Source organism: Otolemur garnettii, unplaced genomic scaffold (genome assembly GCF_000181295.1).
Source record: "Otolemur garnettii isolate 467f Iridium unplaced genomic scaffold, OtoGar3 scaffold00066, whole genome shotgun sequence".
NCBI lineage: Eukaryota > Metazoa > Chordata > Mammalia > Primates > Galagidae > Otolemur > Otolemur garnettii.
In genome coordinates this window covers 8,113,496-8,141,291 of record NW_003852461.1, presented here as the reverse complement: position 1 = coordinate 8,141,291, position 27,796 = coordinate 8,113,496, and the positions used below count along the sequence as shown (strand labels likewise).

The 27,796-nt window shown below is 42.6% G+C and overlaps 1 protein-coding gene across 1 annotated transcript in view; it reads right to left on the bottom strand.

Moving 5' to 3' along the window:
* The window catches only part of NFIA (nuclear factor I A), a 381,754-nt gene that overhangs the window by 127,859 nt on the left and 226,099 nt on the right, over positions 1-27,796 (bottom strand). Inside the window, exons 4-5 of the mRNA XM_023515101.1 lie at positions 6,787-6,861; positions 5,629-5,641 (exon numbers count right to left, since the gene is read on the bottom strand). Coding sequence (XP_023370869.1) covers positions 5,629-5,641; positions 6,787-6,861 — 88 coding nt within the window. The remainder of the gene's footprint in view (positions 1-5,628; positions 5,642-6,786; positions 6,862-27,796) is intronic.

The following is a 27,796-nucleotide window of genomic DNA, read 5'->3' as shown; positions in this document are numbered from 1 at the left end:
TGCCGGCACACATCAATCACAGGTGTGCATGACTTTTCCTCTGCAGGGCTGAGTCAGCCAGGGTGGGGACACCTCTCACCTCACCAGGTGAGGAGGGTAGGACAGGAGAAATCACGTCCTGCCAGCTGCACTGGAACCTGGATTCAGAAGAAAGTGTGGTCTAACGGAAATTTCTACAACTGCCAGTCCTTTCCATTCGCTGCCAGCTTTACTGTCCAAATATTCACCCAAACATGTCAAGAAAATTAAAAGAAAAAAAATGATACAATAAAACATGCTTCTGGACTAATTCAATTTCAACCTTTATTTTGAAAATTTATTGAGTTATAGTAGAGGAAACACACTAAAGTAAGCCGGTCAGACTAATATTTTTCTTCCTAAGAGTACGGCACTATTTATTATTTTATCTTTCAATGAGAGACTGATTAAAACTAGAAAATGAAACATTCTGTAATGCTGTAATATATTCAGAGTAAGGCGGCTTAGACAGGCGAAATGAAAAATACCGAGGGACAGTCAGCATTTTCTCTTCTGTAACTTAACAGATTTTCTCTAAAAACTGCATTTTGGAGGGGGACGTTACATTTTTAAAAGGGCGACCACTCTTTTGTCTGTTCCCTACCCTACTCTCACTCTAGAAGAGGTGCTGTGACTTGTATGGATTTAAAATGTGTGATGTTCATTTTAAAATTACTAGTACAGCCTGCTATTGACCATCTAATTATTCTGAGTTCCATTTATAAACATAGCTAACCACCAAGTTTATGGAGACTTTTTGTGCTGCTTTAATAGGATATTGATCGAGAGCATAGTTTGAGTAGACTGCCATTGAATTGTGTAATGGCAGACCAAAGGCAAGGTCACAGCGTCTGTCCATGCCGGGGCTGCGGCCCATTTTTTATTATAATCTTTTTGTTTCTTCCTTTCATGCTCAAGCCCAAATGGCTTCTTCCAAAAGAAGATCTTGCATAACCATCTATTTTGTAAATTAATTTCTATGCAATGGGCGTAGTTATCGTGTTACTTAGAGGAGAAACAGCAGGCTACTTGTCCAGAAAAGAAAGTTTTAAATCTGTCCCACTTTAATAAAGAACTAAAGTACTGCAAATATTTAAATAGCACCTTAAAGGACAGGAGGTCTGGAGTGTCTCATCCCACTGAACATTTTATATTTTCAAACGTGGGCTTGTTCCTGCCAAAGAGCTTCATTTTCTTACTGTACCTTGTAGCTGTGTTCATTCTGATTTAGTAGTTTCATCATGTCAGCTTAGAGTATTTGCCAGCAGTTCTTACTAAAATTGCTGACCTGAAAACCTAAGCGTGTGGATGTGGGTACCGGAGACATGCCAAGGTCCCAGGGACCTAACGAAGTTTAAAAAAATGAACTGCAGTTTGGATGCTATGATGACCCCTGTGTGGGAACGCAGGAAGAGTGCTCATTTCTAAGGCAGAAAGCAGCCGCTAGGGTGCCACCTCATGCCAGGCTGAGCACATACCCTCCATTCACTCCCACTCTCCATTGACAAACAACTTGGGATCCTGTAGTCGACCCAGCGACCGAGCTTTGTGGCAGAGCCAGCCCAATTCAGCTGCTGGGTTTTAATAGATTCTGCAGCAGTGCAGCAGGAACCAAGACTCAGTCTGGGTAACTGAGAGTGGTTTTCACACCCAAGGACTCTGAGGCTGGCCACAGTGTACTGAGAATCCTGGCTTTTCAAAATTCCAGGGCCGTGAAGTCATCCTCGGCCACGAAGTTTACTTAACCCTTGCAGCCGGCTTGGGTGTTCAAACCACTGCGGGGAAACTGGAGCCCACCAGGCCAGAGTCACAATGGACTGTGTGTATTTGTGGTTTTCCTCTTTCCCAGAGAAGTATTTAAGGTTTCGGAGTCACTCCACCAACTTCAAGTAAAACAGAGTCAGCACTTTTACAAGGGAATGGGCGGAAGCAGTGGATTTTTTAGGATAACTCTCTGGGTTCCTACCAGAAGTGACATTTGACAGCCTCCGAGCAGATACTTCGAAGGAAAACACTGGTGCAAAATAAACAAAAGAGTGGGTGCTGACAGAGAGCCGTCCACGCAGCACGGCCCAGCAGCCAGCAGAGTGGGCTCTGCGGCAGCTCCAGGGAACGAAACCAATCTGAAAATGCCTCTACAAGGCTTTGTTTGAAAATGCAGCATCATGTAAGAGCCATTCCAACAGATGGTTCTTGTCCCTCCCTCATTGTACTATGCTAAAACAACTCAGTGATTCTGAACCGTTCTTAGCTCTTAGAAGGCCCCTCCCCCAAAGCAGAGCGCCCTTCTCTCCTCTCCCGAGCAGCATCCAGTGGTCTGGACTCTCCCCTCCCTCCCTAGAACAAGGTAATAAATAAGAACCGCTTTCAGATGGTCCTACCACATGGGGGAAGAGGTAGCACAAGAACAAATACAGATTTATGTTTACGCTGTAGTACTTTCTGTGCTGCAGAAACAGAACTCTCCTTTTTTTGCCTTTCATGGACTTTACATGATGATGCAAAAAAATTCAAGGGTGATGGGCAGGAGGCAAGAGGGGGGAGGAGCTTACGGGACAACTGCAGCTCCAGCCAGTGGGAGTCCCCCACCCAGTAGCTCTGTGATTCTGGAATCGGTGTCATTTAATGTCAAGCAGCCTTGCTGTGCGATCCCTGAGCCTCCGGATTTGTGAGGCTAAGCCCGGGGCTTTCTCCTGAGTTTCTCACGCCACCCCCCACCTCGGTAGTAACACTCTTACAAACAACACACTTAGCACATGGCCATTCCAGCGAATCCTCACAAGGGAACACGGAGACAGCACCACCCTCCTCTGTTAAGTTGAAAAGGAGGAAAACGCACAACAGAAACTAACTGGAAACCTGGGGAAAGTAAATATTTGTATTAACAAATTTTAAAAACTGAATACCAAAGATCCAGAAAGACAGAGAAATGTCAACTAAGGTCACCATTAGTTACCACAGTGACATTTCCCGGCATAATTAGAGGTAGATGGGGGCGGGGGTAGGGGTAAAACAATGGAAGAGATTCTAAGACAGAGGTGTCCAACTTTGTTTTTCTCTGTTGTAGAGTTATCTTGGGCCATGCATTAAACACTTACAAAAGCTTATTAGCAAAAAAGGGTCTATGGACTGCAGGCTGGACACCCCTGTACCTGAGACACTGAAGACAATAAAAAAAACACCCAGGTGGAGGGCTAAACAATGGAGAGAATAAAAAAGACCCTTGGGGCAGGGTAGGGTGCAAGAATAAATGGGTAGCGTGCAGGGGACTGTGAGGGCAGGGAAACTATTCCGGATGATCCTGTGATGCGGACACACGCCGTTACTTGTCTGCCAAAACTCACAGAATACACCGCACCAAGAGTGAGCCCTGAGGGGAACCTATGGATGTCAGTCAATAATCATGTGTCAATACTGGCTCCTGAATCTGTAAAAATGTACCACCCTCACAAAAGACGTCAATAGTATGGAGACTGTTTTGGGGGACAGAGGCAGAAGGGACTTTGTTACTTGTGTTAGCCTCCAACTATAAACCTAAATACTACTTGGAAAAAAAAATCTATTAATTTAAAACAAAATCATACCTGGAAAATGAATCCAGGAAAAAAATCAATTGTTTTATTTGCTTTGGTTTACAAGAAGATAGTTTAAACCGTTTTTTAATGCACAAATTCGTAAGTTAACAAGTTTATCAAATCAACAAGAACTGATTATTCAATAAAAACACAGCATCTTGGATCCTGCTTAGCTCTGTAAGGCGGCTGCAGGAGAGGTCAGGACAAGATGTGTGTGCAGCTAGCTGAGCACAGCCAAGGAAAAGGAAGCAGCTGCTTCCCCTCCCGGGGCGTCAAGCACCCTTCACCTGTAGGGAGGGACACTAACACCACCCCGGGGAGGACAGAATGAGAGGACATTTCTAAAGTGCCCAGCACAGTGCCTGGTGCACAGTACAAGCTTGGTGAATGCTTTTTCATATTAGGATTATATCAGGCTCCTAACAGGGCGTGTGTGTTTAATCAACCTACATGCCTATTAGCTCATTTTTACTTCAAGGATACAGAATGTACCCCACTCCCCCATCTGTAGAAAGTGGCCACGGCAGCTCTGAAATGGATGCTTAGTTCTTCCAACACAGGGCTATGAGGAAGAGGGCAGGACAGGACGGAATGGTCGAGGATTTCGCCTCCACGCATCTTGAGTATCAAGTCCTTCAGAAAGATGTGCAGGGGAGGCAATCTGAGCTGGGGTGTCCCTATCCAACAGCCACGGCAGTCTTGTGAAACATACCCTGACAAACCTCGATTAAAGATCTGCAGGAAAGAAAGGGTCTCTGGACTACAGTCGGCCAGCTTGGCCTGAAGCCATGATTTAGCTGACACAGCTTGGACCCACTCCTGCCAAACAGTTTCTGTCAGCACAGGCCGTGTGTGAGTGAGTCCCAGAGCGATTACACAGCAGTGTGCAGGATCAAAAAGCATTGGAGCCGAAGGACGGCTGTGCAGTCCCCCAGACCGGGACAGGAAGCAAATGTGGGTCCCTCTGCGAATTCCCTCCCCGTCCAGCCACCCCCTCTGACAGTCAGGAAGGCAGGTTTGGAATTCACCTGGTGACCATGCTACCTTAGACTGTATGGAGAGCTAATCAAGCTTGGGAGTGACAGGCTTTGGGACAGAGGCCTTAAAGGAAAACTCAGGAGATGGGAAAAGGACGAGATGCCTTCCCCTGCAACCCCAGGCTGGGACGTGGAGGACACCACACCCAGGGAACCTGGTCTAGCTCCATCCCAGGCGTCAAAGGATTTCCTTTTCACCCTTCCACCTGCATACTAGTTGGGTAGGGGGTCAAGGACAGTTTGTTTTTGCATGTGCCTGGACTAAGCCCCCTTTAGTTTGCTACTTTTTAGGCTATGTTTAGATGCCCATAGGGGTTCAATGAATGGATGCATTGCCTGTGAGGCTACTATGACAAGAATACTTTAATATATATATATTCCCTATATTATAAGGATTAATATGAGTACAAATAGGGGGATATTTATCATTTTCAAAAGTCTTAAAAAGATATACAGACGCATTGTTACTTGAATATGGCAAATAACTGGCTAACCAGCTGTGTTACAACCAGGGCGTGCGCAGGGCACCCCAAAGCCTTAGGCTCTATTGGCCTGATGGCACCTCAAGCCCACTTCAGTTAGACAGCAGCGGCTTCACAACCTGCTGCTCTAAATGCCCCTCCTCGGGGTTCTCAGCTGCTCTGTACGCAGCGCGGCCTCCGTGAGCCCAGAATTCTAACACGACTGTCCTCTTCCCACTCTTGGCCCTGTTGAGGCTCACGTTACAGATTTCTTTGAGTTCCTTTTTTTTTTTCAGACAGTCTCACTATGTCACCCTCGGTAGAGTGCTGTTGAGTCATAGCTCACAGCAACCTCAAACTCTTGGGCTTAAGTGATTTTCTTCCCTCAGTCTCCCAAGTAGCTGGGACTACAGGCGCCTGTCACAATGCCTGGCTATGTTTTGTTGCTGTGGTTGCATTTGTCATTGTTGATTCTAGCTGGCCCCGGCTGGGTTCAAATCCATTAGCCTCGGTGTATGTGGCCCGCACCCTACCCGCTAAGCTATGGGTGCTACCAGGTTTCTTTGAATTCTTTTGGGCTAGTTTAAGAGTATGGATTTTAGCATTATAGAGACTTAGCTTAATCATTTACCCACTACTTGACTTTGGATAAATAAATAGGTCCTCAATCTAATACATCTGTAAAACTGGAGGTGATTTCTAAATAAGAAAATAAGAAGAGACAGAATCCAGCCTGTGAAGTCAGGCTGGCTTGCCCCCTTGACCTGGCATCTTGTCATGAGAGGGCTGGCCTGCTTACCCATCCTGTAGGCCTGGCCTGTGACACCGTGAACGGGCTCTATGAACTTGACATGGGAATATTTATTCTTACTCTGTCTCATTCCACAAAGGGCTTGATGCTGCCTGAAACTAAATTTAACAATGTACATTTTACCTACAAGTGGGTATTCTGAAGTAAGTGGAGGGATAAAAGATAAAATTTTCATATTTGGTATTTATTTTTCCTTCTTTTTACATTTGAACTTAGCCAAAAGGCTGAGAAGCGATTTTTTTTTTCCCTTCTTTTTATTGGGACCTAGAATATCATCATCCTTGCAGGTACGATTTTAAATAAAAATACGAAGACATTAGGGAGGGCGTGTGTGTGTGCGTGTGTGTGCGCGCGCACGTTAGAGGGAGGGTGCAAATCACACACCTTGTCCTTGGGCTGCTGCGCTGTGTCACAGCAAAGGCACAATCAATGGGTCTTTGATCAGTGAACAGGGAGGTGACAGGTACCCTTCGTTCACTGTGGTTGGTGACTATCGACAAGCTGGTAATGATCATCCTGCACTGTGTCACTCACACTGAGGCCATTAGCATCCTTTAAAGGTTAAAAACAAATTCTTTTAAAAGGCAGAATTTCTTGGAAGTCAGAAAAGCCTCAGACTTTTTTTAACCCAGTTCACGCTATATATTAGGGAATACTGGATCCTGCAATCAGGATTTTGGTCCTTCCCTTATACCTCACATTAAAATAATATTTAATCTTTCCTGATTTAAATTTTTGGCAGTTGAACATTGTGTCAAAATTCTCACAATAAGCAAATGAAAAGGGGATTCTGAAAGCTTTTTATATGTCTAGGAGTACGAGGCAGAAAGTTAAGCACATACCCAAGGCCAATCTGTACCAAATGAAAGCAAAATTATACTTACTCTGTGACACTCTTACTAGCTCGGTCACACTGAAAACACCTGACGTGACAAAACTGTCCTGGAAGCCCAAATGTCCTGGGGAAGCAAAAACAAAAGAAAACACAGTGTCATAAATAGAAGAACATTTGACAACAGAACTCTAAATATTAGTTTCGTTATGATTAAAAAGTGTGATGCCTAATCTCACTCTCTGCTCTGCTTAGGGCTTCCGTGGGAGGACACAGTCATTTAGCTATGGAGACAGCTTTCTGGTTGGAATCTGGAGGTTGTGCAAAGCTACAACACAACACCTACTAGCTGATTTTTGAAATGGTTAAAAAAATTCAACAGGAAATCTGAAACAAAAGACAATTAAAAATAAAAGGTTACCTTGGGTGACCTCTGAGACCTTAACCTTTGGAGGAAAACAGCATACTCAAGAATCAGCCAGAAGAGCTAAATTCCATAATAGTTTTTAAATTCTTATTCTCTAACCAAAAAAATCTGATCTGGATTGGTTATCCATTTATTTAACTCAAATAAGATTTAAAGATGTTCCTTTCATTTTTAGAGGCACCACAGGGTGAGTTTTTTAAAAACCGGAATAGAGAAAGGCAAGCCCCAAACCCATAAAACATGAAAATAAATTCTCTTAAACACAATAAAAACGGTGATTTTTTATACATATAGAAGTTTTTTGTATTGGTTAATTTTTTTTGAAGAAGGATAAATAACTCAGTGGTTCAAAAATTCTTTAATCTTTGAACTCTGTACTTCATTTTTGCTAAATGTAACTAATTTTCTTTAAGATATCTGATATTGGGCGGCACCTGTGGCTCAAAGGAGTAGGGTGCTGGCCCCATATGCTGGAGGTGGTGGGTTCAAACCCAGCCCCGGCCAAAAACTGCAAAAAAAAAAAAAAAAGATATCTGATATTACATCTATTACCAAACACTCGTTTAATTTTATGTTATATTTAGAAATCTAAAACTTAACAAATGGCAGGAAATTCATACTCTATGGTATGTAGTTTCCCTCTCTGCCTCTAAAAAATTTCTGACTCTGTGAGTTTCACAGAGGTGGATTCTAGTTGAGAGAATCCACCAGGTTCATCTTTGCCGGCTTTAAAAATCTGGGTGAGAGAAAATTGTTGGCTGAAGGGATTTTTGAAATAACTATTCTTTGTCATAAAGAAAAAAAAAACCTTTAAGAAATACAATGTAAGAGAGGAGGCCAATCTGAATATACATATAACAATCTATAAATAAAATATGTTATTGCTGAAAACTAGATTTGATACACTATTAAGGGTAAGTTTAGCTGAGGCACAAAATATCTATTAAATGTCATGTACATAAACCCGTGTAAAACATTACCATGTTTGAAGGACTAGATATAGACCTACAAATTATTTGTCTTCTTTTGTTTACACTGGATTTTTTTTCATAAGAAAGATTTTTACTGAGATTAAAAAGACATTTTTTCAATTAACTTTTACATGAAATACAATCTATAGTATTTTAGATAAAACCGTTCCAAGTTTTGAAATATAGAATTGCTGGACGTGATGGGGATCTGGCTGCCACACCTGTCATCCCACTGATCGCCAGGGTTGATTTGGGAGATACAGAATTGTTGTCAAGTGCTTTTCGAAATAAAATGGTAAATTTTCAACTTAAATATACTTGATGAATTTCATCACTTCTAAAAGTATATCTTCCATTGGATGCTGCAATCCCATGACTAGGTATCCACCCAAAAGAAAAAGTCACTTTACCATAAAGACATTTGACTTGAATGCAGCAGATCAATCCACAATCCCAAAGGCGTCAGAACAACTCAAGTGCCCACTGACCCGTAAACAGATTAATAAACTGAGGTACATGTACACCATGGAATACTATTCAGCCACAAAAAGGATGGAGATTGTGCACCTTTCATAACAACCTGGAAGGAACTGGAGAACATTCTCCGAGTTAGGAGTAAGTGAAGTATCACAACACTGAAAAACCAAGCATGCCATGTACTCAAATATTAAGTTGAAACCAGTAAATTAACAACTACAGGCCCACAGGAGGGAAGAACTCAATTAAATTCAAGAAGGGGGTAGGCTCGGTAAGTTCCCATCTTAAGGGCACAATGTAAGGGTAGACCACACGCTCCCTGGGTAAAGGACACAACTACAACTCGTACTTTACCTTATAAACACAAATACTGTAACCTAATTATTGTACCCTCAGATGAACCTCAAATTAAAAAAAAAGAAGGAAAAATGTCACCTTTCAAAACCTAAAAAATTTCACTACCCACACCCAGGTATTTACTTGGTGTTTATAAGTGACTAAGGTGCCATTTCTTGGATTAAGAAAACTGAAAAGTAAAAAAAAAAAAATTAATAAATGAAATAAAAATTCTCTAATGAGGTCTTGGCAAAACAAACCATAACATTTCTTTCTTCTTGGGACATAGTAAACATCACATTTTATCCCTCAGATCATAACAAAGGAAACCCAACCACAGGGTACATTAAGGGTGATTAAAACGACCAGAACGATACCAAGGAAATTCAGCTGAGGAGGGAGATCGGGGGCTCTGCAGCGCTCACCCCTCTCTCTCTAATCACCGCACTTGCGAGCTGACACTTGTTTCAGTTCCAATCTTTGAAATTCCTTATTTTAAGGATGAACTACCATGAATTTATATCCACCATGAATGTAAGACACACATGCACTTTAATCCCTTTAATCCTGACACCACAAAAGTAACACGCAGGTGTCCTAACGGTCGCCGTACATACATACATAGGAAAAGGGGGAATTAAAGCTAAATGTGTCTGTATTTATAAAACACTCATTACAAAATTTTACAAAATATTTCTCTATGTGTTGCTATAAAAGTATTAAAAACATAAAATAATATAAAACATATATGAGTTTGTTAATTTTTCCTATTTATGGCAAACTTTGGGACACCTTATATTTTAAAGACTCAGTTGAATGTGGTACAAGGACTTGGGAGGGGAAGGACTCTGTGTCCACCCTCTCCTGGCTGCCCCCTCCTTCTGTCCACCTCTGAAATGCTGGGGTTCCCCAGGGCCTGTGCCCGCCTCTCCCTGTCTGTGCACGCGTGTGTATTTCTTCAGTTATATTTCTCCTTCCATGTCATCAGCTACCAGTCTAGACTGTTATATTTACATGAAAACTAGAATGATTGTTTTGCTCACCACTGTACCCTTAAGGCCTGAAACAAAGCAGAATAAGGAGATGGATGAATCTACAGGCCAATGTCTCTCAAATTCTTTATGTTTTGCCAATAACTTTCTTCTGAATTCCAAACCCATAAATCTAAATATCTGCTGGACATTCTATCCAGATAGCCCACGGTCTTCTCATCACACATATCCAAAGCTCAATTCATTTCCCACCCCCACCTGTACTTACTCTTTTGAATTCCCTATTTCAATGAACCATCCACCATTCATCCGGTGTTCCATGTGTTAGTGTCATCCCAACTCCTCGTCTTACAATCACCCACATCCAGTTAATCCCCGCGGACTGTGTGACCCTGGACTCCACGTGTGTCCCCACCTCCCCCTGCAGACAGGGCTCAGGGTCTTCCCACTCATCCCCGACTTGATGGACACACCTCCCACCTGATGATGTCTCTACCGTCAGTCTTGGCTTCCTTTCCAGTCTACTCTCCACTCGTCAGCTGGAGCTATCTAATCGGCAAATCTGAAGATTCATTCATTTATTCAACAAACATTTACCAAACACCTAGACTATACACCAGACATTATGCTAGGGGCTTGAGACACAGTCTCTACCTACACTGCTTACAGTTTAGAAGTAGAGACAACTGAAAGCATGTAAAAAAAAAAAATAAATTATTTTTTAAATTATCAACAGCATAAATAGTAAGAATAAAAGCTTCATAAAGGACAGTCAGGGAACATCCACTTAAGACCTGACATCTGAAGATCTCAAGGAGCCGTCCAGGAAGGGAAGGGGGAACATCTTCAGGCAGAGGGATTAACATGTGCAGAAGCTCTGAGGTAGGAAGGAGCGAGGAACTGGAGAAATGGAGATAAATCCAATGTGTTTACAGGCTGCGGCCCTGTCAGTGCACTCGGGTGCAGCGAGCACTCTCGCACGTGGTCTGGGACCTCCACACGGCCTCCGTTTTGTTCCCCAAGCTCACCTTTTGCCACCTGCCTCTTACTTCTGGCCCTACTCTTTGGCCTAAGGGAACGACAGGCTCCTCCCTGGACCTGGACCTGGACCTGGTCCCCCGTCCCCAACGCTGCTCCTTCTTCTTGAAATGTCCGTCTTTCCTGCTTTTTGCTTGGCCATCCCCCTAACTGTCCTTGAAGTCTCAGCTTTGTTGTCATTTCTGTCAAAACTGTTCCCTGGTCGCCCCACCCTGGAAAGACCCCTTTCCTCTTTTCTCAATATTGACAGCACGTACCAGACACAGCTCTGACCTGGGACTCAGCACACTGAATTTGTAATTTTGTCTTTTTCCCACCTGAGACTATGAGTCCTTTGAGGGGACAGAGTTCTTCTGTGCCTTTGGCCCTCTGGGTCCTAACACAGTGCCTGGCGGGGAGGAAGCTCTCTGGAAACGCCTCTGAATGAACAAAACTCAAGCTGCGCTCACTGATGTTTATTTTTCCTTTTTACAAAAATTTTGACAAAACTAATTTCTGTCTCTTTCTCTCATTTCTAGCAATATAGTTTGAACTAAAAACTAAATAAACAGCCCCAGGATGGGAGAGAGAGTGAAGCTTCTAGTCAAGGAGGTGCCATCGGTTTCCCTGATGAGAAATGCCTGGGGTCATCCTAGTGCTATCCGTATGGGTCTTACTTTGGGAGATCAAGTCCAGAGTTAAAGGGCAGTGTGACTGCCCGCTACAGACATAAAGACTCGCTCCAGAAGAGCTAGTCCCAAGCTTAAACCAAGATCTGTGTGATCCTGAGAAAGTCACTGCAAAGGTAACAACTCATCCTCCCTCTCCATCAGCGACCACCTCCCTGGGCTTGTCCGACTTAGTAGACTGGGTGTAATTTATAAGGTAAAATGTATGCGAACATATCACAATCAGAAAAGTTAAAATAGAGAGTAGAATTATCACAAATTTTAACGTAATCGTCTCTTGCCCTGGCTGGTTTGTGTTTACCACGTGTCCCTGAGGAAAGAAAGGTCTGCGGAAACACCTCCCGTAACTTCACACGCCTATGAAACTGCCTTTGTTCCTCCACCAATTACTTGGAAACCCACTCATGAACTCTGTAAGAAGACAGCAATGAGAAACGAAACCTCAGAAATGACGGAAAAAGTGAGATTGCTAACGCAATTACTAAGCGAACCCCAGTGAATTAATATTTCATTCTCACTAACACAAACCAAATCATAAGAATGACTTTCAGGGAAATTACACTCATCGGGCTTTTCTCCTTTATCGTAACATGACAGAAAAGTAGAAGGGAAATAAAAGGAAAATCTAAGCGATCCCAATTCAGATGTTATTAGCCCTAAAAGATCCTCAGACGACAAGCTGATTAAACATTCCTGCAAGGTCCCAAGACTTACATTTTGAATAGAGCCTTTCAAAAAAAGGTGCAAAACATACACTTTGTGAAGTGTGCTTTAGATGAAAGGCCAGAGTGATCCATGACCTCTCGTCACAGTTGTGAACTACTGTTCAGGAGCAGTTACGGGGGGACTGACACGAGGAGCAGATCCTCCTTCATTTCATATAAGATGGCTAAAAAAGTTAATTCACTCAAGTCTTGTTCAATGAATTACCAATTAGAGCACAGATTTCCATACTGTGGAGTCAGTCACGCAGTGGGGGAGAGAGTAGACTATCTGGGAGAGGTAGAAATGTAAAAAGCTGAATTCTTCAATGGGTAGTCAGGAAAACCTTGATGATATCAGCAGTTATTATGGAAATGCCGTTACATGGGAACAAACTCTCATTTAATAGAAGAACCGTGTTATCATCTACCTCCATAAAGGGGAAAAACAGACCTGCAGGAAGACAGAGATGCTCACGGGTCAGGGAAGGAGGGAGACGGGCGGGAACAAACCACCCCCAGGGCTGACCAGTAAACAAGTGTGAATGTCCAGGGCTGACCAGTAAACACGCGTGAATGTCCAGGGCTGACCAGTAAACACGCGTGAATGTCCAGGGCTGACCAGTAAACACGCGTGAATGTCTGGGAGGAGAGCTCATTTTGTATCTGAGGGGGAAAGTCTATACACAAGGTGGTTTTCTGGTTTCCTGCTGGGGTATCAACAGGCTCTCAGCCCTAAATCATCAAAGCTCATCTAGTTAATGGACGCTGGCAAACTGCAACGCACAGTGCATTTAATCAGAAAGAACGCGTTCTCACCTTGGAGAGTAAGTTTCATCACTAGTAAAATGACAGGCCCACAACTGGGATTTTCCCAGCTCATGCTTCTGGGCCACTCAGGGAAAACAGGGCTCCCTCATTTCACACCGTTTATGTCCCATAAGGATTCGGGCTCTCTGGTGCTGTAAGGCCCTGTGCTAGTTCCTGAGCACACTGCTCTCCCAGAACCCACATTCCTGCCCTTCTAAAGAAAAGGTTTCCCCACCAGTCAGGCTGCTCCCTGGAATCCTAATTTCTCCTGCGAACTCTGACTGGGTGATGGCCACCCACAAGAATGTGGCCCTTAATCTTCCCTCTCCTTCCCAATTTCTCCTGTAAACTCCGACTGGGTCACGGCCACCCACGAGAATGTGGCCCTTAATCTTCCCTCTCCTCCCGGGCTCGGCATGGTTTGAGGTGTGCTCAGTCAACTCTGTCAAGCTAGGAGAGCTTCAGCCCTGCTTGTCTGGGGGCATCACCTCCTGCGCCCTGACTGGAGGGTTGTTTGTTTATATGTCTCCTCTCCGCACTCCTGCAACAAACTGGGGAAGGGCAGGTTTGTGCCCAGATAATCCCTTACTCTAGGGGTGTGACAAATACTTAGTGATTCGGATGAGTGGCCTTACACACCCTTATCTGGCAGTCCTCTAAAGCACAAAGTAAATTATTAGCTCACCTACAGTAATAGGTCACTTCTGCAGCCTTCCCTTAGAGTATCTTAAAAAACAGGATGGTTTTAGGGGTTGAGTGGGGGTATGTTTCTGCTGATCCATTAAGGCCAAATGATAAATTTTGGTCTGCTTTTGATATTTTGATTATTTAAATTATTCTGCCATTCATAAAAATTATACTTTTATTTTTAGAATACTTTTTATTATTAAAATAATTCCCATATTCAAACAAATGCAAAATATTCAGTCATATACTAAAATAAGGATATAGGAACAACAAAACACAAACATCTTCAGTTGTGTGACTCGCCCTTCTGATGGCAGAGGACAAATCATCTGGCAGTCTACTCCCAGGAAACATCACACGACTGCCACTGGCGTTGAATGACCACAGGACTGAGGTACCTCTATACAGCACCTACTGCGACTGTCACCCCGAGTGCCCTGAGAGGATCTTGGGTGTGCTGTGACAAACTTTAAAGACCATTAGTTAAATTATTTTCAAAAGAAGTCAGAGCACAGAGGTATATTCATCATTTTACTCTTTTTTAAAATCTTAAACATAGTGTAAGTGTGCCGTGAAGTTTCACTGCAAGTTCAAGTGTGCTGGGAGATGAAAAGGGGTGGGAGACACTGGTTTACAAAGTCGTGCCTGCGAGTTTGTAAAATAAAGAAACATTTATCGACTGAGAATACGGATGAGGTGTTCTGAGTTTCTCAGATGATTCAATAGATTATTTCAAATGTTTTTGGAACATGGCTGTGATGGCCGTCCTGGTTTATCAGGACGCATTGAAGAATTATCATTATGGAAATGACCAGCTCTCGAGGGAGAAGGAGGACGAGGCCACAGAGGCGTCAAGAAGGCGTCTAGGACTCAAATGCTGCGGGTCCTCTGTGCCCCCAAACTGCCCCCTACAGCTCACTTACTATTTCACAACACCTGTGGCTCATCTGAATTTATTTTATTTTTTTTCTGCAGTTTTTGGCCGGGGCCAAGTTTGAACCCGCCACCTCCAGTATATGGGGCTGGCGCCCCACTCCTTTGAGCTATAGGCACTGCCCCTCATATGGATTTTTGTTTGTTTTGCCATCATTGCTCATTCAACTGTCCTATCCATACAGATTAAGTCAATATTTGGCTTGTCGCTTTCATCCAACAAATGTTTATTAAACGTCTATTATGTGGCAAACACGGTCCCAGGCACCATCATGAGGTCCTTACTCTCAGGGCTTATATCCCCCAGTCAAGGAAGATATTTACATCAAGATTTTCAGCAATGTATCTAGGACCTGTGAAACTACGTCCTTTTCTAAGACTTTTCTAGAAGAACATTAGAAACTAACAAAAACTATTACACTATCCTTCCGTGCTGAGTCTGTGGGCTGTTCTCACATGCCCTCGTTGACAGCTAGAAGTCACACTCCCCAGGCTCCCTACGGTCGGTGGGGAGCAGTGATACAGTCAGCCTCATGTGCCTGAAAGGATCCCTGCCCTGCACATTCTGTCTCCCCTTTTGATGAGCTAGAACACTTTCTACTATGCAAAGACAATGCCCCTGGAACAGCAGCACAGCAGGACAGAAGGAACCTGGGACTCCAGAGACAGCAAGCACTCTGCCCTCTCAGGCTCTTCATCTGGGAGTGGCACCCACAAGGAAAATAGATCTCCCTGGACATTAACCACTTTTTAAAAGTTTGTTTGTTAATAACAGCTTAGCACTTACCCTAACTAACAAAACTAGTAACATTTCCCTCCTGAATCACAACTTAGTACCGGCTAGCCCAGTACTTACCATGATGATGATTATTTTGCATAAGAATGTTTTTTAAACTGGACGTGAGCTTACACATTCACCACCCTCCCTAGCATCCCTTACTGGGCTCCAATCACTTCAACAATCTGCAATGCTGCTGTAGGCTCATTCACTGTAATACCTGCTAGATGTCTCTTCTCACTAGCACAGTAGGAAAAGAACTGATAGACGGTCCGTGTCTTTCACATCCGCGGTGTGAGGGGGGAGCCATGAGTATTTCATGATTTTCTTGAGAATTAGAGTCTTTAGCTAGGTCTTTAAAACCCTCAAAATCTGTCCTTGAGTGCACCTGGTCAGCATTATCTTCCAATATCACCCAGCACAGACTCAGTGCCGCCTGCCATCCAACCTGGTAACTCTGAAACTCTGGGGGTCCATCCTCCACACTGGGGTTCTTATTGTTGTTTCCCAAATGGGGTTACATGAAATAGTTCTCCCAAATGCTCCACCAAAACAAACAGAAGCAAAGACACAGCGATGTATATTAAGTAAAGGTTTCCATAGTCAAGTAAGTTTGGAAAACACCATGATACCTGCTCTTAGAAACTAACAAGGAACCTTTTTACATGTTAAAAGCTCTGAGAATTCCTGCAGTAAAACAACTTTCTTCTTACATTTTAACTCATTAATTCCCCTGCAATGTGGCAAGGATAACACCTGTTTCTGGCAAGTGTCCTATAGGTACACTGGTGGACGCTGTTCCTTCTTCTCACTTCCTCAGTGGTTTAAAGTGCTCAGGGGAAAGCAGAATCTGAATCTCCTGAGGTAACGGCCACTTTTTAATGCATGGCCCAGGGACAGTCCGTATCTAACCTGTGAACACTTTAACATATCTACATTGGGAAAATGAATCAAGCTAAATGACATCGTAAACTGAGGCTCCCATCTGAAATACGTGTCCACAGAACTTCTCTGGGTCCTACTAATGTTCATCGAAAGCATACCGTTTATCAGTACAGTATCTACCAGGAGTCTGCACCCTGCTGACTGCTTCATATCAGCCCTCACTCCCACCGCAACTCCGTGTGGTCGGCAATATCCTGATTTTACGGAAGAGAAAGCTGAAGCTCAGAGAAGTGATGTGCTTAAGTTCACACAGATCACAGCAGAATTAGAACTGGAACACAGGTATTTTTGACTCTCTTCACAGAATGAATTTCATTCCACTTGAATTCATCACTTTCAATACCAGACACTTGATCATCCAGCCCAATCCAAAGGCTCTACCGTATCGTTTCACCAGTTCCTACGGTCAGGAAGGGAAGTGCAGCATTTAATTAAACTAAATGTGATTATCCGATGACTTCACATGAAGAGGCTTTATGAGTTTGAGTAACAAATGACTGAGCAGTTAATTAAAGGACTATTTCTACTGGATATCAGAGCACTTAAAAATAAAAGGCAAAGACAAACTTTTACTTATTTGTATTGCTGGAAATAAGTAAACACCGAAATGTCATAGAATGAACTAGAAATGGAAGGACCCTTAAAGGCCATCTTAGCAATGGAGTAATAAGCTGTGTCATAACAGAATTTCCGACTACTAGAAAAAATGAAGGTTTAAACAAATAATTCCTTGAATAAGTCTGTAACTTCTCATTTATCTTGATTCTGTCTTCTTTTACAGGCAAAATAAATCTTATCTCTCTTCCATTCTATTACCCTTCAAATATTTAAAGATAGCCCCTCAGCCTTATATTCTCTTCTCCAGCAAAATATCCTTCTTTTCTCTTTTTTTTTTGGTCCTGTCAACAAATCAGTCTCCCCACTTCCCCTAAGCACTTAGAATCACGCATTTACTAAACTTATCAACAGAAATAGGTGTTTTGACAAGTGGACCCTACAACAAATTAGCCTGGTACAAGGACAGAGAAATACTTCCTCTAAGGGATTTTTTTTTTCCCCTAAAAGCATTATTAAAAAGGCAAAACAAACCAAAAAACCTCCCAGAAAACTCCCCGCTATACTAGAAAAGCTACAAGGTCCACTCTACTTAGCTTAGTATCAACAATATTTTATAAGTTTAATATTTTAAAATTAATTTTATGGCTTTTAATGTACTATAAAACCTAACATTGTTTTTTAATTAACCTGGTTTTGAACTAAAAGGGTTTTGTAAAGCAACCTTATTGTTTTTATGTTCTGAATTAAAGTTTTCTCTAAATTTAGTCACAACGGAAATTTGCAAGTGGATCAAACTATATGTAACAGCTTTCGTTTCTGCTCATGAACTTTTACATTCTAGTGAGAAAATAAGGAAATTTATTCCCTGAATAAATTCAGGAAACTTATTACCTTAAGTGAAAGAGACATAAAACTGGATCACCCAAGGGCTACCCTGGTTCCTGGATGTAAAACAGCAAAAACCCTTACTGGCCTATTGCCCTGTTCTTCCTTTCTGGGTTAATTCACCTGGCTGTGAAACCAGTCACGGTTCAGCCCTGCCTGCTGAACCACCCGAGGACACAAGCAGCGACAATCGAAGAAGATGACCAGGGGCCATGTGCTAATTTTAAGACACTCAACCCTGATTTTGGTTCACCAAGCATGGAAAGAAAATCATTGATGAACTGAGGCAGTATTTAAAAAAAAAAAAAAAAAAAACGACCTTACGCTTAATTACTTTTCCAAGACTGTGGAAAAGAGTAGATACACACACATATACACATGTGCGCGCACACACACACAGGCACATCTATTCCATACAGGTATATATAATTTTCCAAATACAATAAAATTATTTAATGTTTAGAACCACAAAATGCAAAGAACTTTCATCTTTTCATACGACTTTTCAAAGTCGTATGTTTTGTGCAATTCTTTTCTCATTTACCTAGCAATAATTTAGTAATGCCAAAATTCACACTGTTCATTAAACTTTAGGACCTGTGCTATGCATTTCTGGAAGTATCACATGGGTCACCATACTTTGGAGTTTGCTGGCCTAGCACAAAGTATTTTAGAAGAACTAGAAAACTCTGTGAGATGTATCAGAATAAATTAGACTGTTCAGGCCACGTCGTGTTAGCACAATAGAAGAACACTTTTAAGACTTTAAAGTCATGTAATGCAATTCTAGGGGGGATTTTTCTTGTTAAGAAAAGAAAAAACAGAATGGGAGTGATTGGAAGAGAAAAGGACCAATATTTGACAACAGAAATCAGCATAACCTTTTAACTGCGGCAGCCATGGGTGACTGCCCTTTGACCTTGGAAGATTATGTAGGATTTCAATGACAACAGCTGGAAGAGAGCATGTGTGAATAGAGAACACAGATCTGAGGCCTGCTACAAAAGGCTGCACAATCTCTGCCCAGATCAGAGTGCTGATTAGAAATTGTTTCCTGGTCCTGGCTTAATAGAGTGTGATCATGAAAGTTAGTGTTCTGTTCTGTTTTGTTTTCTTTTTCCAGCAAGAAATCATTGGTAGATCTCTTTCATACCCATTCTCCCTCAGCCCTTGAAATCTTCTGGACTTTCATATAAAACACAAGTCTATCTTTCCTAAGGATGTGGTTATAAAAAAAAAAAAAAAAACCTTTGTTTTCTTTCCATGCTACTTTTCATAGATAAAATTTCTTTAACCTCTATGGAGGCATTTATACATAAAATATCTTTACTTTTTGTTTAAGCGTCCATTTGTCACACACAGACGGACATACACGGCTTGAATGAGGACAATAAGAACTGTTATCTCTCTCTTTTTTTTTTTTTTTGAGACAGAATCTCACTATGTTGCCCTGGGTAGAGTGCGGTGGTGTCACAGCTCACAGCAACCTCAAATTTTAGGGCTTAAGTGAGTCTCTTGCCTCAGCCTCCCAAGTAGCTGGGACTACAGATGCCTGCTACAACACCCAGCTATTTTTTGTTGCACTTATCATCGTTGTTTAGCTGGCCTGGGCTGGGTTCAAACCCGCCCGCCCCGGTGCATGTGGCCGGCACTGTAACCACTGTGCTATGGGCACCGAGCCTCTCTCTCATCTTTCTAACCCTACCATTTGCACAGTATAACATGTGGTAGGCTCACGAACACAGAAATGAAACATCTATTCTTATTCTTTTTATACTTCTTGAGTTATAAAGATAGATTCTTACTACTACACATTTATATAATTTCACCTTTTTCTTCAACCAATTTCATACACTATATACATTAGCAATTTTTTAGTGAAGTCTCTAGGTGTGCTTGCCAAACAGGAACCTACGAAAAAGATGACTGATTATTTCCTTAGATAAAGTAGCCTAATTGGGTAGATACAGAGGTACAGCTACCTATAGAATGTGGTCATTTCAATTCACAAAGCCCTCAATGAGGTATACCCACTGGGCTGACACGCACACACACTGACGCAGGTACACCCTCAGATTCCTACACAGGATCCTCATCCTTGCTGACACTGCCTGAAACCGCCAGAGCGATGCCGCACGATTACTGAAAGGACATCAGCTTATGACTCATTTACCTTGTTTTGGTTTCACCACACACTCTGTCGCACCCTCTGTTGCTCTGGATTTTGCTAACTGGTCTAGTTTTGGATTTTGCTAACTACTCTAGTTTCTATATCAAATTAGCAACTGGTTAGCTGGGTAGCTCCAGGAGCAGGTGGCTTTTCTTCAGTGCAAGTAACAGCCCAAGTAGAGTGAAGTCCAACCTAGTTGGGTGGGCATGAGAGAGAGTGGTGAAAATGGTTTTCCAAATCAGACATGGATCATCTGCCTGCATCCTTCTACAGGAATTCTAGATGTGATTCCAAACAAGACATGGGACAGACTGTTTTTTCAGAACAGACCCAATCCATTTGCTATTTCAAATTCTATAAACAAAGTATTAAGAAATTTGATTCCCAGAGCAACTATATGGGTGTTGGCTTCAGTTTCACGGGAGCTTCTGCCAAGCACACATATTTGGAGAACTACTGGTTTAGTGTCCTTTGTAGCTCAGAGCAGGACAGTTCTCTTTAAGGAATGGGTCTTGCTGGTGACAGGTATACATGATAAATGTTCCAGAAAGCTGACCTAATTTCCATTGAACTGAGTGTTTTGCTAAGAACATTCCCTCAAAGTGTCAGCTTGCAAACTAAGGATTCAAATGTGCCAGTGTCCACTCTCCTTGGTGAGTTATTACCATTGCTTGTGAAACTTCACTTAAAATGAAGTGGATCTGGCTTTATTTATCAAACTTCTCCAGACATATAACTCCAAATTTGAATTTAAATAAGTTATATATCTAACTTAGAGTCAAATTTAAATAAGTTACAAATTTAACTGAAAATAGGTATTTATCAAACACACCTAAGTTTAAGAGTTTCTAGTTGTTTATGGCTAACTGTAAATCAGGATGAACCCGGAACCTGGAACATAATTGTCTGTACTCCTGAAGAGGAATCAATATGGTTAAATGCTCACTCATTCTGTCACTCAAAAACTGTCCATTGGTGGTATTATTTGGGATGTAAATTAGGATTACCCTCAGCCTCCATTTCCCTATCTGTAAAATGACACTAACAGGTGAAATCATCTTAGAGGTTTGTGTCGGGGATGATGAGGCAGTGCATTTAAATTCTTAGCAAGGAATCTGGAAGACAGAATGTGTTCTGAAAATGGTAGCTCTCATTAAAAAGAACAAATGTATTCTTCCTATCTTAGATCTTGAATCATATGGGGAATTTTTAATAGAAAAAACATTTAGAAATGACCATGTTTCTTTGACATGGAATGTTAAGTATTATAGTTATTCATATAAAATGTGTGTAGATAAATCATTCAAAATGTAGATAACATAACTTTATTCAGTGAATTTTTGAGTAAAAGTAAAAATATTTTCTAAAGTTAGTAATACAAATTGTTAATAAAATTAAGTCCTCTGGATTTTCTAAGGTTTTTCTTTAAAAGGAGGAGATGTCATAGTACTCAGACTCTCAATTAATTTAAATGCACTGGGTACAGATTTTAGGAATCTAATTCCTAAATATAATCTCATTTTTTAAATAAATATACATACTTATAATATTTATAAAAATAATTGTAATTCCTAAAATAGTTGTATTTATTTATTTTAGACAGAGTCTTAAATAAAGATAGTGTCTCACCCTTGATAGAGTGCCATGGCATGATAGCTAACAGCAACCTCAAAATCTTGGGCTCAAGTGATCCTCTTGCCTCACCCTCCCATGGGACTACGGCCGCCTGCCACAATTTCCAGCTGTTTTCAGAGACAGGGTCTCGCTCTGGCTTAGGCTGGTCTCAAACTCCTGAGTTCACGAAATCCACCTGCCAGGGCCTCCCAAAGAGCTAGGATTACAGGCATGAGCCACTGAGCCCAGCCTTCTAAAATAGTTTTAAATCTAAATCACTCTCTATTCCTTAAATACATACCGAACATCTGCTCATGCCAACTATTATCCTACATGTGAGAACGGAACTTGGTCTCATACTTTTGGGCTGCTAACTACTGATACTCTAGAAATGGACTCTAGATTTTTCTTATGGTAGATCAAGTTTTACCTACTTTTCAATTAACAATATATATGAGTATTTAAAGAAAGGCTAATACATGAAAAATGGCTTCTTTTCTTTTTTCCAGTTTCACTTTATTCTTTTAAAATTGGTTTGGGCTCGGCGCCTATAGCTCAACCGGCTAAGGCGCCAGCCACGTACACCTAAGGTGGCGGGTTCGAATCCCCAGCCCGGACCCGCCAAAACAACAATGACGGCTGCAACCAAAAAATAGCCCGGCGTTGTGGTGGGCGCCTGTGGTCCCAGCTACTTGGGAGGCGGAGGCAGGAGACTCGCTTGAGCCCAGGAGTTGGAGGTTGCTGTGAGCTGTAATGCCACGGCACTCTACCCAGGGGGACAGCTTGAGGCTCTGTCTCAAAAAAAAAAAAAAAGACTTTGGTTTGCTGAAAATTCCTGTTAGTTACTAAATGAATGTGTGGTGCTACCTGCTCTAGAAAATAGAAATCTAATTTTGTTTTTTGGTATTTTTTCAAATAAAAATGACTTGAATTTTTTTAAACATGAAAACACTTCAGATAGTATAAAAGGCATATGAAACAAGCAAACATTAATGCATAAGTATCTTTTTGAAATAAACTATCTCCCCAGGCCAGGAGGGCCATGAGGAAGTGTCTTTAAAGAAAGGGTCTTAATTCCTTATAGCTCCTTATAGCTTTCAATCAATGCTAAACAAACTTGGCCTTTTAGGCAGGAGAATGGTCATACGTTTCACTTCACTGACTCTGATCACTGAAGCACTTTATGATTTTCTTGATTTTAGGGAACAGACCTTTGTCTGACTCATAGAACAGAGGCTGAGTACATCTCAGTCCTAAATAAGAGCACGCATGTTCCTGGAATCACTGGGGTGTTTCTCTTTCGGATTGTCAGGATTTTGGGGGGAACAACCCCCCATATGCAAAACTACCCTGCACACTGCAGTGTGCTCAGCATCCCTGGCCTCCACCCCCAAATGCAGCGACACCCGTTCCCAGTGACAACCAAAATGACCTCACACATTGTCAAATACCTCCAAGGCCAGCCATATGGTCCTTCTAGTGTATAAACACTGCCTTACAGACCTCAGTAGGCATTTAGTACTGACCTTGCCCACACCGGTCTTACTATCTCTAGAATTAGAATACAAGCTCTTTTAAGGAGGTACTGATCATGACTTTCTTTTGGAATTCCCCTTCTTCCTCAGTCATGCTCTCTATCCCTCATTTTACTCAAATTATCTAGCTCAGATTTTACAGCAAAAACTTGATTAAAAAAAATGACAACACTTATCTTTGAGGAGGGGAAGGGGGGACTCAGACATATGATGTATAAATATGCATTTTAAACATTCCCAAAGAATTTTCATTTTATCGGTCTGTATGAGACCGTGAGCACACTGGCTGAGCCTCTCTGATCTTTGGTTGGTATAGAGAAGACAGGGTCACTGTACTGATAAATCGGCAGGAATCTCTCAGCCTGTGGTTTGTCAATAGTCGTGTCATCATTACTAAAAGCCCACAGACGCTACAGAAAGATGAAATAACACGTGAACATGTTAAAATTTAAAATAAGGGCAGCGCCTGTGGCTCAGTGAGTAGCTTGCCAGCCCCATATACCAAGGGTGGCGGGTTCAAACCTGGCCCTGGCCAAACTGCATCTACAAAATAGCTGGGCATTGTGCCAGGTGCTTCTAGTCCCAGCTACAGGAGCTGGAGGTTGCTGTGAGCTGTGACGCCATGGCACTCTACCAAAGGTGACAAAGTAAGACTCTGTCTCAAACAAAAAAAAAGATTAAAAAAAATTTAAAATAAATATGCATTCTGTTCTCTGCTCTCAATACAAGGATATTATTTAACCAAAAAGAGACACAGGGCCAACATGAGCCAACTACTACTAAAAACCCAATGAATAAACACCCTGAAAATAGACAGGAAATAAAAATAAGCAACAATAGGCTATGTGCTGTCAGCCACCCAGGAATTCCAATGAGTGCCTCTGTTTCGACTGTGTGTTCAGAAGTAGGGCAGTTCCTCCAGCTCCCTCTAATTTATTTTTTCTCTAATCATTCTGACACTTTATTGAATACCTGTCATTTCCCCAAAATTAAGAGCCAAGAGCAGCTACCCAGAGCCAGGTTGTGTGGAGTCCTTGTGCTCTGTGATTTTCCAGCCCCCCCCCACCACCGTCATTCAACTCCTGTCCAGGAGATCTGACCCGCGCTCGTGGAGTCGTCACACACAGGTGGGGAGTCCTGTGAGTGTGTGTGCACGCATGAACACACGTGTGTTAGTGTGTAATTCCGTTTATCCCCTGAAAGCTCTGCATGGAGAATAGCACTTTCTTGTCAGATGTTAACTGTCGGGAGCACCTGAAATATCTTTCACTACCGTAGGCATTTCTGACCCTCAGTGTCACCATTAGCAACAATGCCACAAGGGGCATGATTTGTGGTCAACTTGAACGCGGAGCCCTCCTCAGCTGGTGAAGCCAGTAGCATTCTGTTCCATTATACAGTAAATCATTTGAAAAAGAGTCTGTAAGCTCCATGGCTAATTTCTGAGGTTCCAACTACCAACAAAAAGGTTGGGGAGAAGCTCAATGTAGGCTTTTTAAAAGGACCTTGATTATAAACTTTTCTGTACGGCTCACTGATTCATCTAACAGATACTTACTGATGCCAACCTACGAACCAAGTATGAATTGTGAACTCAGAACAAATGTCAACCTATTTTGTGTCCTCAAGGGCTCACAGATCAGTTATAGTGAGGAACACTTGAGTCACTCCAGCAGGACCCAGTTCAAAAGTCACCACCTTTTGATACCATTTCTGCATCCAGAGAGCACTCCAGGCCTCTGCTGTGTGGGCCTCAATAAATACTGATGACTGCTGGAGAGAAGAAGATGAAAGTCTAAGGCAGATTTATGGGGAGCAACCAGGAGAAGGGTATGGAGAGGGACTCGAGTGTGTATGGTGGGACAGAAGACAAGATATTATTGCTAAATGTAGGTTTGAAGGGGTGACGGGTCCAAAATCTGGTAGGTTTCAAGTAATCTGTGCAGTACTCTGTAAGTTACAGCTGGCCCTGAATCATAAATTAATGCAATACAATCATTTTTTGGGTTACTATTGCTTATCTCATTTGATTTCTAGCTTTGTTGATCTTAAGTAAGTTAATGAAACTTTTATTAATTTATCAAGAAACATTTGTTGAGGCTCAGCGCCCTAGCTCAGTGGTTAGGGCACCAGCCACATACACCGAGGCAGGTGGGTTTGAACCTGGCCCAGGACTGCTAAAAAACAACGACAACTGCAACAAAAAAATAGCCAGGCCTTGTGGCTGGAGCCTGTAGTCCCAGCTACTTTGGAGGCTGAGGTAAGAGAACTGGTTAAGCCCAAGAGTTGGGAGGTTGCCATGAGCTGTGATGCCATAAAACTTTACTGAGGACAACATAGTGAGACTCTGTCTCCAAAAAAATGAAACATCTATTGATTACCTGCTCGCCTGTGACGTGGGGAGTGCAGTATGAGGAGTGCAGTAGTTACCACACAGAAGAGCAAGCATGTGGCTCACACAGCTTCCCAGACAGAAGTGGGTCACCTTTCTTCCCACTGGGTGGAAACAGTCACCTGAACAGGAAGCAGCATACAACAGAACCCAGGCCTGGTACCCAGTCGGAACCCAACTGGTGTCCACCAAATGGCTGAGGACTCTGGACTCAATCCTATTCTTGGCTACAGTGAGGAGTGAATGAAGCAACATAAACACACAGACCCCATCCAGCACATCCCTGGTGAAGGCTGCAGAGATGGAACTTTCTAGGCACCTGAGACTTCAATGGTGATTCCAAAAGGCTTTTCCCCAAGGGGTTCAAGTGTCTGAGAGGTGGTAGGATTATTTTATAATGCTGAAATTCTGCCAGTGTAAGAGCTCACAGGATAGTCAAGAATTAACAGTTAAGGATGCATGGCCAAACAATGTGAAGAGAATTCCACATGCTTACTAAATGGATTAATGAACTACTGCTGCCACAATATACATATGATTTGATTTCTTACTGAACAGAATGTGATATGTGTCAGTGCCACCTGGCAATGGCCGGACACACTCAGCTATTGCGGCTGGAGCACACGCTCCTGGTGTTCAGTGAGCAGAGGGCCTGGGGCTGCTGAGCGTCCCAGGACGACGCATGAGTCAGCACACAGAGGCATCCTGCCCCCAAGTGTCAACGGCTAGAGAAACCCTGACCTAGGGATGCAGAGACAAAGACTGCGTACCCATGGGGAGCTCCAAGGGTGGATGAGAGTGGAGACACCACACAGGAGGAGCAGCACGGAGGTGCAGTCACGCGTGTACGAAGGGCGAGGGGCGCACAGAGGAAGCGGCATCTAAGACGTAAGGGTTAGGAAGGGCTCACGGGACCCAGCTCTTAAAGGAAGGGTAGAAAACACAAACGAAGGAAGGGAGGGTAGGGAGAAGTCTGGGAGATGGGAGGGGAAGAAAGGAAAATAAAGAGAAGTGAAGCAGGCAGCTTGTAACTGGGCCCGCTGCGAACAAGGATGGGGCCGAAAGGCTTGGCAGGCCCTTGCTGAGCAGGGACACTATCGGCATTGGGGAAAGTTAGAGCATTACAATTTGGCACGCCTCACTTCCACTTCCCTATTCCTCATCAGCAAAATGGAAGTAAGGTGCTTCTTCTCTAGGCTATCAACAAGAGACAGGGAAGGATCTCTTATTTCCAAATACCCCACGAGCACCAGCTTACCTCCTTCTTTGAGTTTAGGTGAAGTATTAAAGCGCTTCTGAAGAGTATTAAGCTTGCAGTCATGTGATCAGGTTGAAGGTGAAGGTGGCTCTTCTAACTGGAGGGTGGAGCCTCCCCCCAGCCCCGGCTGCCTTTTTTTGCTGCTTGCCTTACTTTCGCTGTGATAGACTTTTTATCACATATATATACCAGGAAATGTGGCCACTGGCCTAGTACACTAAAGAGATTTCCAAAACACAAGGAAATACAGAACTGATTTAGCATTTTGCCTGAGATATACTCAGACCGAGCAGCTTGCCCGGTTTCATTCTACAAAGTATCTCTGTCACAGTGGAACTCCCTAGGTATTCCTATGCACCAAAGCAAATGGCTTTGAAAACAGACATCACCTTATTAAAAGGTAAGAAAGAAGCAATTACTTTTATTTCATGCAATAATTAGCTAAAACAGAACATTAAGGAAGGACACATCCACATTCCACCCAAATTTCTACACTCCAGGGCTGCTTTAGCTCCACGTAACCAGCCCTTATATACACAGAACTCTGAGCAAATCTTCCTCTTTTTCCCTTTCACTTCTGAAAGCAAGGGGAAAAAGAAAATTAGGAAAGGGAGATAAAACATGCCCAGAAACATGGAAAGGGAAAAGCAGATATAGATTTGTGGGTTGGGAGCTTTTTCTGGGAAGGGTGAGGGAACTCCTGCTTTGCCTCACATGAAAGGTGACGGGTGCTAATCCTGAGAAAGGAGATGAGAACTCCAAGGTTCACAGGAGTAACACACGGGCAGTGTGGACCGAGGTTCACAGGAGTAACACGGGGGCAGTGTAGACCGAGGTTCACAGGAGTAACACGGGGGCAGTGTAGACCGAGGTTCACAGGAGTAACA